Raw genomic sequence first — 13,419 nt, forward strand, 5'->3', positions numbered from 1 at the left:
AAAACTATGCGGCACCTGTAAAACCAAAAAAACACATTCCAAATGGGGGTATTTCCTGTATGTCCTAGGTAAACACACACACACACACACACACACACACACTAACTTTAAATGGAGCATCTTAGCTTCCAAAAACAATTGATGGACAACAGAGAAAATGAAAACTTTCTAGCTGGTTTTTAACAAAAGCCACTGCATAGCTGGGCAACGGCACCACTGTGATTTGCAAACCCCGGGAGAGACCAGTCTCTTATACTGGGTCCCTTTCAGGCGATAAAACTCTTTCAAGCGCGATGGCCATCAAGTCAACACTCAGCCTCACGGAGGGCCAGGCCTTCAGCCTTGCATTGTCCCAACGACAAATGTCACCAGTATCATCCAAGACCCATAAATCTCACGCGTGAAACAAGATTTTTTAAAATAAAACAGTTTTTGTCACGGACAGAAAATGTTTCTGTAAGGATCAAAGCCTTTATACCATTAAACAACCAGTTTCAGTGTTTACTTCACTTCTCTCATCCGTTTCTAGTTCTTATTCTTGGGCTTCATAATTACATATGACTTACACTTCCATAATCCACACATACACGTACGTGATACGTTGTAAGGTAATCGAATGCTTTGATGATTAATCAGCTTAAAGATGAATACGGTTTAGTGACAAAACACGGGTGCCCCTGCACGTGCAGAACACTCCCTCCAACCTCTTCTACTGACTTAAAAACTGTCACGTCTAAAAGACCTCTGAGTGGTCCCAAGGGCGCCATCTCAGACCCCAGTGGCGGAAAAGGTCAGGTGCTCAGCGGTGGGTGAAACCCCCAAATACAATCTGCCTCCGTCACAGAGTCTCCCGAGAGGCACGTCAAACACAGCGGCGACACCACCGGGCACTCGGCCTAAGCAAACACCCCTCTAAGAGTCAGTGAGCTGGAGCCAGGGGACCCCAAGCGGCGGGCGTCCACACCGCACGGCAGGGACAGCAGGGGCATTTCGCAGCTGCCCGCAGGCCCGAGAGGGCGGGACCCCAGGACGGCGGGCCATCGGCAACCCACCGACACAGCGAACCAGAGAACCTCAGGCACGGCAAACAGCAAGTGTGGGGTTCCCGGCTGGGCGCAGGGTGTAGCTGGCAGAGGGAGCGCCCGGGCAGAGTGGCGGGCCACGTCACCGCAGGACTGGATGGCCCTGGCAGCCATGTGGGTGGTGGAGGGCACACCGCGCCAGCTCCGGGAAAACAGAAGGACCCGCCCCGCCCCCTTGGCTCTGGGGGCCCCTGACAGAAGGAGGGTGTGGGCTGGGTGACCTGGCCAGACGGGCAGTAGCTGAGGTTCCAGGAACAGCTGAGGTTCCAGGAACAGCGAGCACTAAAGGGTGGGGGGCGGGATGCCCCCGGGCAGATGCTGACTCACGGTGGAGCTGACCAACAGCCCCCACCTCAGAGGGGACGGGGGACTGCACTGTCCCCTCCTCATCGGGCTGCTCACGGTCAGACCAGCCTCCCTGCAAGGACCTCCGCGGGCTAGCCGCTGCTTGTGGGGACAGCTCAGTGAAGGAAGAATCTAGATTCCAGTCCAAGTACTTCTAGCCAGGTGACCTCGAGCCAAACAGCGCCCTGACCTCATCTCTCAAGGTCATCCATCAGCAGGGAGGGCGCCGCAGGACGTCGCAGGCAGCAGGCCCACAGGCTCCACGGTCAGGGCGGTTCAAGCCGCCTCCAGCCACAGAGCGCCGACCGACAGAGGCCTGCCCTCGTGCTTCCGAGCACGTGACACAGCGAGTGCCCCGCAGAGCAGCAGTCGTCCCCGAACACCCACCCGGCACACGCCACATCAGGGCGGAGGCGCCGAAGCAGCAGGACGCGTGGATGAGATGCCGGAGCTTTTTCCATTTCTGAGTCGCCACAGCGACAGTTGCATGTGGTTCCGCCTGTGGCCTGCAATCCTAATTCAAAGAATCCCATGGATTAAAAACGACAAGGGTAATTACGATTTACGGCCTGCCCGACTCACTCGGTTCAACAAATGCTCTGATGGGCATGAAGGCACAAACAGGACGCTCAGAACTTTTAGTGCAGCCGGCACCTCCGTGCGTGCAGTCGGTACGAGGCTAAATCTGCGGAGGCATTGGAGACAAAAAAGTGACTCTGCTTAAGGACACAGGGAACAGGGTCTCCTGCAGGGAGTTGTTAACAGAACCGGGGCTTCAAGGTGGAGGGGCCGCTGCAGAGAGGGGCTCGTGGGCCAAGCCAGCGAGGAGGGCAGCCCCCCTAGAACCGTCTCCTTGCGTTCGGCTGTCGGGGAGGCGTCGGTGTGGGAAAATGCAGGCTGGGACCGCACGTGGGGCCCCAGGGGGCCTGCGCTGTGCGGAAACACCTGCCCCGCAGTCCCAGGGCTGGGGCGACATCCAAGGTCTCCAGGAAGCCGAGGAAGACCCACCCCAGGCTGAGGAGGAAGTCGCAAGGACAGGACAGCACAATGAACAAGAGAGGAGCTGCAGGAGAAGAAGCTGACAGTGTTTTCTCCCTCCCTTCCAAGGTTGCTTCTTGCTCCATTTCTAGGCCCATCCCTTAGGGGGAAAGGCGAGAATCTGGTTTTCCACGTGGATCAGAGTGACTTTCTCAACCTACGGCGTTAACAGGTGGTTTTCACACTGACTGGCCAGGTGGGCCCCGCAAAGCCTCCTGGGAAAGTTCGAAGCCGTCTTCATTCACAAAACCCACGAGCAGACGTGGTCTGTGCAATGGCCGTGGGTCTCGCCCTCTCCAACCAGAACCACTCAGTCTGAGATAAAGCACCCCCGCTCGGGCAGCCACAGCCCCGAGGCCCATGAGAGCCCTGGAGAGACGAGCAGGGAGCCGGTTTTCCATGCAGGGGTGGGGGTGAGGGTGGGGGAGCCCTGTCCGGATCTGTGTCTTCCCGCTTCCCAGTCACGCACCTCGGAGACCAGTCTGCAGCCTTTCCTGCAAGCAGCCCCTCTCCAAGGTGAAGCTGTGTGTCCCCGCCCCGCCCCCACCCCACCAGCCTGAGTCAAGTCCTCTTCCACCAGCCGGCAGCGGCAGGATGCGGGCGGACCTGGCTGGCGCTGGCTGGGCCCCAAACCCAGCTCTGAACACACTCCCTTGTGTCCAGGTGAGGAGCCTGCGGGTCGTGCCCCAGGGGCTCTGAGCTCCCACCTCTCAGGCTGTCATTTTTGATGGTGCTCTCAGGTCCCCTGCCTTCCCCGACATCCCTTTCCCAGGCCCGTCTGTGCCAAGGCCCCCAGGGTATCATCAGCCTGGCCTCCGGACGGCCCTGCACTACAGCGCTCAGGCCCGGGACCCCCAGAGAAAAGCCCAGCCGGCTGCTGCTGACCGTCCTGGGGAAGAGAGACTGGGAACTTGCTGGGGGGAGGCAGCTAAGGACCGTCGCAGCAGGATCGGGATATGGAACTGGGCCACGGCGACCACAACATGGAACTGCAGAGGCCCGACGCTCCCCACATTGAAAAATGACAAAGCAGCCCCGGGCGGTGTCGCTCCACGGGCCGAGCGTCCTCCCACAAAGCACAAAGTCACGGGTTCCATTCCCGGTCAGGGCACACGCGCGGGTCCTGGGCCAGGACCCCAGCTGGGGGCATGGAAGAGGCAGCTGACCCATGTCTGTCCCCCACACTGGTGTTTCTCTCTTCTTTCTCCCCCCGCTTTCCCTCTCTCTAAAAATAAAATCCTTTTTGAAAATCATAAAACACCCCGAAGCAACAACAGAGTACTTCTCAATGCCAAAAAAAAAGTACAACAGGCTTTGAAGCGGGCGTGAGAAGAGCCCCTTTCCTGAGAGTTCCTGTAACTGTCCTCCTTGAGAAGAAGTAGGGACAGCCGAGTTGGCTGCACACCGGCCCCCCCCCCCCAGTAATGGCTCACGGACTCCCTCCTGCTTGAGTTTACCAACCCAGATGGTGAGCAGAGAATGGGTGACCACGGGGGAGGACAAGGAGAACGGGTTCTAGGGCCTCTTCCCACCCCTGACCCACCCAGGGGTTTTCGCTTCTGAACGCCGCACTCGTCTGCCCGCTTCAGCCTCCTCCGGGCTTCCCCCCCCCCGCCCCCCCCCCCCCCCAGGGCTGGTCCGAAGGTTAATGTCTGCACCCAGTGACGCAGCAGGCACCGCACCGGGGCGCTGCAAACAGAGCCTGAACAAACCAGGGAAAAGAAGGTCCCGTGAACAGGAATGCGCGTGGAAAGCACAGTTCTGAAAAAGACGTCCAGCTTCCTGAAACAGCGGGCACCCTGCTTTGGCTTTGAATTACTTGGAATGGTACCGCTAGTAAAGCATACGGGGGAGAAAGATATTTTTTAAAAAATGCATTGGACCAGGGGCAAACCCGGCAGAAAGTTCGGGGACCTCAAGCAGGCAGTTTCCAGGCCTTGGAAGCCCAGAACCAGATCAACTTAATCAATAAGGAAGTTCCCCCCCCCGCCCCCCCCGCACGCCCTCCCGCGCCGGCTGCCGTGTCTGCGCCAGAGCCCAACAGACCTGGAGGGAAGACGTGAAACCTAAACAGAGGGGCCACGGCAGAGTCGGCCCCGGGAAGAAAACCGCAGGCTGGCTCCTCGTGCCACCAGCAGCCTTGCTCCGGGCGCGCCACCCTGGAAGCGCCAGCACTCCCCGAGCCCAGCACGGGGCGCCCACCCCTGGCCGGGCCCCCAGGAGGAGCCCCGCTCGGAACCAGGTTGGAGGTGGCTGAACGTCAGGGGTAAACAGTGGCCACCTCTCAAAGCAAAGAAAGAAACAGTGGCAGGTCTCCACCTTTGTCCACCTGCAGAAATGGCCCGGGATACTCGAGAAAGCACTTCCCTAGTGTCCCCCTCCTCGCGGACAACACAAAGACGGCAGACTCCGGGGGAGCCCTTTCCCAGGGCGCCAGCGCGTGGCCCCAGCCGTCCGAGGGCGTGGAGGTAGTGCAACTTTCTCAAGGAAGCCGCGCACGTTTCCTCTGTGACCACAAAACGGAAAGCCCCGGCCATTCTTAGCTCGCTGATGTCACCGCACCTCTGTGGCCCTCAGGATTTCACCCCGAGAGCCCTGCGATCCCCCGCCCAAACAGGGTTCCGCCTTCCCCGGGACGCGCACCGTGCGCTCTCCCAGCCTCCAGTCCGGTCCGGCTCGCTCCGCCCTCCGCACCCGGCTGCGTCGCTGGACGCGCAGCCACGCGAGCCCGGAGGAGGTAGGCGTGGAGGACTCGTTGGGGACCCGGCTCCGAGCCCTGTCCCCAACAGGGCGCTGACTTGTAAAACAATGAGCATCCGCCTCCTCTGCCCCTCCCCCACAGGACCCCGGCCACAAGTTACCGGCGCTGGTGGGGGGGTGGGCTGCGCTGGGTAGCCGGCACCCCGGACCCGCAATGGCCCGAGCGCCCGCCCGCCGTGCCCGCCGCGCCCCGAGTCCGCGCTGGAGACCCCGCGCTGGAGCGCGGCCAGCAGCGAGGCGCACGGGCCACGCGGTGGCTGCAGCAGCTGACACGGCCCGCAGCCGCCGGCCACACGCACCGCGCTGGCCGGGCAGGGAGGGAGAGAGCGCGGCGCACCGTACCTTGCCGCTGGCCGTGCCCCCGCTGACGCCGATCAGGAAGGGCCCGCCGTCGTAGGGCTGCTGCTGGGTCTGAGGGGTCGGCTCGCTGTCCCCGGCCATGGCTCGTTCTGCCCCTCCTCCGCGGCCTGTGCGCGCGGACGCGGGCGCGCTCGCTTCCTGTTCCCCGCCTGCCGCGCCCCGCTCGCTGGGCTCCGCCGCCGCCGCCCCCCGGGAAGCCACTGTCGCCGCCAGCCGCCGGGAGCCCGTGTGAGCCGCGGTCCCGGAGGAGCGAGCGTCTGCCTCTGCGCGCCGCGGCGGCCCGCTTACATCCTCGGCGGCGGGCGGCGTGACGCTGCTGCTCCAATCGGGCGGGCCACGCGCTGCAATTCGCCAGGCGGCGGCGGCGGCGGCGGGCGTCCGGCCCAGCCCCCGTCCGCCTGCCCGCCCGCAGTCCGAGGAAGGGAGGGTGCGGGCGACCCCTCCCCCTCCCCCTCCCTGGCGGTTAAGCCTGCCCCACGACCTTGGGCGGGCCGCGCTTCAACTAGGTGTACCACCACTTTTTTTTTTTTTTCAAAAGGGATAAAACGCTGGAAGGGAGGGTCCCATCGTGGGGGGCATGCCCAGGGTTAAGGAGCAAAATTAGAACCCGCGTGGGAGACTGGGGTGAAACAAAGAAGTTAATGCGCTCACCTGCTGTGCAGGCTGAAAACGTGTTTTCCAAAAATGAGTGTTTTTCCCCTCCCGTTGGCCTAAAGAATGTCAGCCCCTGGCCTGAAACCACCCCCCCCCCCCCGCTTGGAACCCCCAGACACCATCCCCCTTAACAGGCGACCCGGGGGAGCAGGGTTATCTGAGGGCGCCCTCCCTCCGAGCGACAGCGCCCTTTCAAAGCGCAGTTAGAAATCCGGAATGCCGAGGTGCGCACGGACGCAGGGTTTGTGAGGACAGGCACGGAATGCTTAATGCCACGTTGAATAGCTGTGATTGAGCTGGTTTTCCAGAGACGGGCCTGTCGGGTTAGAAAGGCAGCCTCTGCCGTGGACTCGGAGCCGCCCCCACCGCGGGGGGGGGGGGGGGCGGGGAGGGCCCGGGCGGTTCCGCGAGCAAGTTCCGCCACGTCCCCGGCCTCAGCGTTCTGCTGACCGGGAGTGAGGAGGGCGGGTACAGGGTGGGCTTGCTGGGAGTTGGACGCGAATTGTTGTATCGGAAGTTCTGAGAGTGGTACCTGGGCCCCAGACCGTGTGTGGGCGTTCCAGGAGAAAGAGGCCCAAACTGCACAGGGGACTGTCGTTGGCGCCCGGGGCACAGAGGTGTCTGTCACTTCCAGCCCCTGCCCCTGCGAACCCCCCCCCCACCCAGACTCAGGAGCTGGTGGGGGTCCCGCGGTCTAAGGGAGGAGGTAAGGCAATAGCATCCTCCTTTAAAACTTAGTAAATTAACTTAGCTTCAAGAAACGTGTTGGGAAAAAAGGATTAAGGAAAATTAAGAGTATTAGGAAACAGCAATGTTCCTTTTGCGTTGGAAGTTAGCTGGAAGGAGGCGCCCTCCCCGAGGGCTGTGGGTGGGTGGCTTGGCTCTTCTCCCCGTCCTCCCCCCACCGAGGACCCCTGACCGCCCTCACAGACGTCTGCAGAGAGGCCCGGGCAGGCCAGGGCAGCCGAGGTCGGGCGGCGAGAATTTGGAACGGACACACCCCAGCTAAGGGGATAAGTGTATTGAGTAGCTGAGAGGAAGAGAGGGAGATGCAGGGGTGCCCCACCCTCCAGGAGCTTCTCCCAAGTCCGGCAGGACCTTCCCCCTCATTCCCATCACTCCCCCTGCTGCCCCCCCCCCCCCCCCCCCCCCCCCCCCCCCGCAGTGCATTTTATCAGAACGTTTCCAGACACAGAGCTGGGAGGTTTTGCAGTAAACACCACCTGGAGGCTGGGGTTCACATTGTACCTTCTTGCTTCTAACTAGTCCTCTGCCCCTCCCTCCGGCTGTCACATTTTGTTGCAGCGCGTGTTTCACCCTTGTCTTTGTCAGTTTTAAGTGGCTTCCTCTGAATGGGTTGATAGAGCTCTCACTTGGTTTGTTTGTTTTTAATTACTACGTGATGGCACCCAGCACTGTTTCGGGCACAGAGGAGGGCCCTAAGGAGTATCTGCTGAATGAATGAAGAGACCCCGGGGTGTCCCCTACTCGGTATTCTTGTGGTTGGTTACCCCTCCGGGCTGCGAACGCTTTGTTTCCCTGGCATTCTCAGGAACTGTCCACACCTAGTCCGGGGGTGTGTCTGCTCACTAGCTGAAGCAGCTCATCGACTGAGCTAACTCATCACACGTCTCTGCGCTGTTTAATAATAATTATTTGACCTCGGTGCATGCGTTAATACACGTCGAACCAAAGCTATCGGGTAAAGGAAGGCCTGACGGGCAGGGGACTGCCAGCGTTCGCGGTGTGGCATTTCTGCTCTCTCCTGTCCCCAGGGCTGGCTCCCCCACACGCCACCTGCTGTGTCCATGCAGACGCGCTGGGGGTCCTCCCGGCTCCGGTGGCCCCCGCGGGGACTGGCGCATCTTCGCGCTCTACAAAGCGAGGCAGGCAGCCTGCAGCTCCCTGCGCTGTGTCATCCTCCCTGGGGAGTCAGGTCCCCGAATCCCAGGGCCCGGGATGCTCAAGTCACGTCTGAGCCTGCGGCGGCGGTGACACTGAGGATTCTGGATTCAGAGTTTTTGGGTTTTGTTGGGGTTTGGTATTTTTTTTGGCTGTCCTCCTTCTCCCCCCACTAAAACAAAACAAAACATACACTGACAAAACCCCCACAAAAACAAAGGTTTTCTTTTTTTTAAGACTTTATTTATTTTTAGAGAGGGAAGGGAAGGAGAAAGAGAGGGAGAGAAAGAGAGAAACATCAATGTGTGGTTGCTGGGAGCCACCGTGGCCTGCAACCCAGGCATGTGCCCTGACTGGGAATCGAACCTGCGATGCCTGGATCGCAACCCACGCTCAATCCATTGAGCTACGCCAGCCAGGGGAAAAACAAAGGTTTTCAGTAAAACGCAGAGTTAGATTCAAGGACATATATTCTCTGGAAACCTGTGGTCACTCTTTATTCAGCCACATCAAGCTCTGGCCTCCGTCGCACCTAGGGATGAAGTCAGTGCAAAAGGGCAGCTGCGGCCAAAGGAGAGACGCTGCCGGCCAGTCCCCCGCCCGCCGGCCCACCCGCCCGCCGGCCTTCTCTCCCTGAGCCGCTGAGCGTTCCCTTTCGCCTCCAACCCCGGGAGTCCTTCCCGTAGGGGCGCCGCGCCTAACTCTTGAATTTCCGGCACATTTCCCAGCGAAGATACGTCGTCCCTCCGCTTCAGCGCATCTCCAAAGCATTCTCGGTTCTCTGGGTTGGCTAGCGACGTTCTGCCACTTCTTTAAAACTTATGTTTCCATGACAGGGGATGTCACTGTCGTGTCGTATGAGGTGCAGAGCGTTGTGGGCCTGCGATCACGTGCTTCACAGAGGCGCCACGTGGTGTCTTCCGCCCACCGGCCCCTGCGGTGACAGACCCCGAAGGGGCAGCTCTGGAAAGGCGGTCAGAGGCTCCTAAGGCCCCTTCACACCAGGTCACTGGGGTCTCCATCGGTCGCATTCGCAGACGCAGCGGTGCCCACAGCTCAGCTGCAGGCCGCAGCAGCGTGGGGGATGCAGGTCCGCGGGCTCCGCCCCAGAACCCGCGCGTGGGACCCCAAGGGAGGCCGGCAGGCTGGGGCCCACAAGCCCTGGGGAGACTCTGGGGCCCAGGCGAGCGGCAGAGCTGCTGCCCCGGTGGAGAGAAGACCACAGGAGCTCGGGCCACAAAAGCGAGGTCCGCAGTTTTGTGTGGCTACTGACTCTGTGACCCTTGATGAGTCTCTGAATTCCTATATGCCCCAGTGTCTTCGACTCTTAAATAACACCTGCCCCTGGCTTGTGGGCGGTCGTGAAACTGATGAGTACACGTTGTCACAGAGTAGCTGTTAAATGAACATCATTTCTCTTGCCCTTCTGTTTCCACCCCAGCTCTCCGACTCACACAGAAGCCCCACCGTGGAGCGGTTAGGAGTCCCAAAGATCAGGTCTTCTTCCTTGTCCCCAAGGGCACGATAAAGTGAAAACTAAAAGCTCTGGCTGGGCAGCTCGGTTGGTTAGAGCATCGTCCTGATGCACCATGGTTGCGGGTTCGATCCCTGGTCAGGGCACATACAAGAATCAACCAATGAATGCATCAGTCAGTGGAACAACAAATCCATGTTTCTCCCTTTCTCTCGCAAATCAATAAATGAAAGAATTTAAATGAAAAGATAATGTCCACAGTCCATAGCCAGGAAGTTCCCTTCACAATCAAACCTGCTCCCCTTCCATCTCGGAAGCAACCAGAATTCCGACGCTTCTGGAAGGTTGCACACAGACATGCATGCATGACACATGCGAATGCGTGATGTCACAGGGGTGCCGACTGCCCGGACAGGGGGTCATTCGGGCAGCACAGACCTGGACCGTGTGGTCAGGATGCACACGTTAACTATCTTACCTGCGCTCTTTGTCCCTCACACCTCCATAAAGCAACAGTGCTTAAAAATAAATAAATAAAACACCTTTCACAAACGACCTCTTGGCACAAGATGGCAAACCTGGGCTGGCAGCTCCTCAGCCCAGCCCGACGGCCGGGACGCCCCGGGAGCGGGAAGGGCGTGGGTGGTGCCAGAACTCGGCACGGTCCCTGTGGGAAACCGCCGGGCAGAGGAGAGCGGCTTGGCGGTCCCCGCAGGGCAGAGACGGTGGGCTGAACGCGCCCGAGGCCAGCGCCCTGGAAATGGGCATTTTCAGTGGGAATGGAGGTGTTTTTTCTTCTCCCTCACAGTGGCGCTTGGAGGCGGCCCCCTGAAAGCGGGTCTGCACGTATGATTCCGTCCGATGAGGCTACACCCCTGTGCACGGCCTGCACAACTTCGCGTCCCCACCGGCAACCTCCGGGGGAGCGGGTCCGCCGGTCCACACCGCACTGGCCTCCCGTGGGGTCCAAGTTCCGGATTTCTGACAAAGTCACCGTCCCGGTGAAGGGACGGCTGGGAAACGGCCTCAGCGGGGCCTTAACTGGGCATTCTCTCAATGTGGGGGGGGGGCAGTCTTTTCATCAGTCCAAGGTACTATTTTTGGTGAACCTACTAGGGATTTCTGTCCATTGTCTTGTGGTGGTTTTGGTCTCGTCATTTTTTTTTTTTATAGCCATCAGCTTTGGTCTGTCGCACACGCTGCCAGTACTTCGTCATTTTGCTCCCGCTGCGTTTCGCCACACAGATGTTTTTACCCCCATTTCTGAAGAAACTTATTCCTGTTTCTCGTGGGACTTGGGTGGTTTCATGTTTTTACACTCGGGTCTCAAATGTACTTCACGCATAATTACTTTTCAAGTCTTTCCTATCCTTACTGACTTTCTGCCTACGTGTATCAAACAAACTCTAATTGTGGCTTTATCTATTTTTCCTTTCAGGTCTGCCTGTCTTTATTTCACGTTTTCTGAAGCTGTGAGTGTGGCGCAAAGGTATTGAAGAGTGTCAGGTCTTCGCGTTGAACTGACCCTTTTGTTACGGTGAAGCGTTCTCTTAGGCCCCAGTTACTCGCCTGTCCTGAAGTTCACGGGCTCAGAGGGACCGGGCCCTTCAGCTTCCTGTGAGCGAGGCTCACCTGACCTCTCCTCGGGTTCAGAGCCGGCGGAAGGAATTCTCTGCACGGGCTGGAGAACCCAAGACCTTGGACAGCAGAACGACAGGTCTGTGTCCCATGGGGAGCCACGCCCCCGGGCCTGGGACAGGCCCAGGGATCCAAAGCCCGGGAAGGAGGAGCTGAGTCTCCCGTACTTTGGCGGAGGGCTTTGGTGTACGGGACACGCGTCATCCCTTCCACGGATATGTCTGAGTATCTGCTCAGGGGCCCGGGGCTGGGGGCAGAGACTGAGCTTCCAGAAAGGCCTGGAGTTGGTGCGATGAGCTGATGGGGGTTCAGTAGCACTGCTTCTGGGATTTGTGTTTCTCTGTGAATGAAAATCAATGTTCCTTTGGCAGCCGAGTGCATCACTACGATGAAGGGTAAGAGTCTACCAGTGAGTAACAGTGGACCAGGGGCCAACAGTGCGTCATGGGAATATGAGTAAGCATGACAGCGTGTATTTGGAATGGGAAATGTCACCTTGGATTTTAGCTTCTATTTAAGATGGCCCAGCCTCATGCATAACAAAAATAAAGCAAATCTGTTTAGGTGTTTAAATATTTTCAAAGGCTCCTTATTTAAAAAAAAATTTAAAAAGATTTTAAGTATTTCTGGGGGGGGAGGGAGGGAGGGGGGAGAGAAATGTCAATGTGTGGTTACCTCTCACATGCCCCCTACTGGGGACCTGGCCTGCAACCCAGGCATGTGCCCTGACTGGGAAACGAACCAGCGACCCTTTGGTTCTCAGGCTGGTGCTCAATCCACTGAGCCACACCAGCCAGGGCTCAAAGGTTCCTTCTAATATGACAGAAGTTGTAATGTTGAACTGAAGCTTTTACACTTCCCTCTCTTAAAAGCGTCCCCAGCCGCCGTCAGGGTGGTCCCCATCCAGTTGAAACGCAGCCAGGTTTACCCTGAAACCAAGGAAGCTCCACGAGACCCTCCCTTGCACGGGGCCCTTCTAACCAGGAACTCACCTTGGTACTTCATTTTGACCCGTAAGCCCATATTCTTTTCTCTTCAAGACAGTCCCAAGGGTCGCAAAAGCTTCAGGGCCCACAAGACTTAGAAATGTCTTTGGTCCAACCTTAGATTCATTCAAGTATTTTTCTTCTTCATCCCATCTTATTTAGTTCTAAGAATTACTATTGCGTTCTTCAGAATTCTCTGGGATTTTGCTCCTCCCCCTCAATTCCCGCTGATCCGACATGTTCCACTCAGGGTCCCCTCACTCGGACACGGCCTGGAGGCAGCCCAACAGTGGGGCTCCCGGCTGTGGTCTCCCTCAATGAATCCGCCCTCGATGAATCCGATGAGTTCATAGCTGCCAGGCTGATTAAAAACTGGGAACGCTGCTTATTTTGCATGCTTACCATCCAAGCTCAACATACTTTAGCGACTTCCCACTATCACCGAGCTCCTGAAATTGGGATGCCTGAGTGGCCAGGCAAGGTGGCGATCAATAAGAGGGAACCTGAGGCCACATGAGAAATGGGACACCTTTTTAGTGACACTGACTTTAGTTGAGTTCTGATAATCCACTACCATCAGACCAGCCGTAGGTGACACTTTTTTTTTTAAAAAAGCATCATTTTTGCTTGATGGCATGTAATTTAAAACATTACTCCTCCCTTGCTTCTCTTCGCTTACATCAGAGGGACACAAAGTCGGACGCAAAAGGAATGCAATTGGGGGGGTGGCGCTCAGGTGCAGAGTTTGACTCATCATCATTCTTGGGTCATGACACATTCTTCGTGGGTGCGTTGAAGGACCCCAACATCTGTCCATCCTTTCACTAATGTGCCCCAACAAGCACCTGTGGCCTCAACACCAACATAGAAACCGGAGCACGACTCCACGTCCACCCTCCCCTCTGGTCCTCCGCCCCGTTGTCCAGCCTCTCCTCACTCAGGGTACCGCCTGAGAAGGGACACCACCCTTCTCTGGCTTCTCCCGTTCACGTCCTCACCAGGCGGGGGCGGGCACTTTCATAAAGTTATTAACTTATGAAAGCCCTGTTGCATGCTGTGCATCATCTTTGAGGACTTACTCCTTCCATGTCCTATTATACAGGGTGGAGTGAAAGTAGGCTTGCAGTTGTGTGTATGGAAAATAGCACAACAATGAACAGATAATAATACAAGAGCGCAC

General features: G+C 58.1%; 1 protein-coding gene across 1 annotated transcript in view; it reads right to left on the bottom strand.

The window, feature by feature from the left end:
• The window catches only part of UCK2 (uridine-cytidine kinase 2), a 45,392-nt gene extending 39,638 nt beyond the window's left edge, over positions 1 to 5,754 (bottom strand). Inside the window, exon 1 of the mRNA XM_028530895.2 lies at positions 5,568 to 5,754. Coding sequence (XP_028386696.1) covers positions 5,568 to 5,666 — 99 coding nt within the window. The 5' untranslated portion in view covers positions 5,667 to 5,754. The remainder of the gene's footprint in view (positions 1 to 5,567) is intronic.
• Positions 5,755 to 13,419: the final 7,665 nt, after the last annotated feature.

Source organism: Phyllostomus discolor, chromosome 14, assembly GCF_004126475.2.
Source record: "Phyllostomus discolor isolate MPI-MPIP mPhyDis1 chromosome 14, mPhyDis1.pri.v3, whole genome shotgun sequence".
Lineage (NCBI taxonomy): Eukaryota > Metazoa > Chordata > Mammalia > Chiroptera > Phyllostomidae > Phyllostomus > Phyllostomus discolor.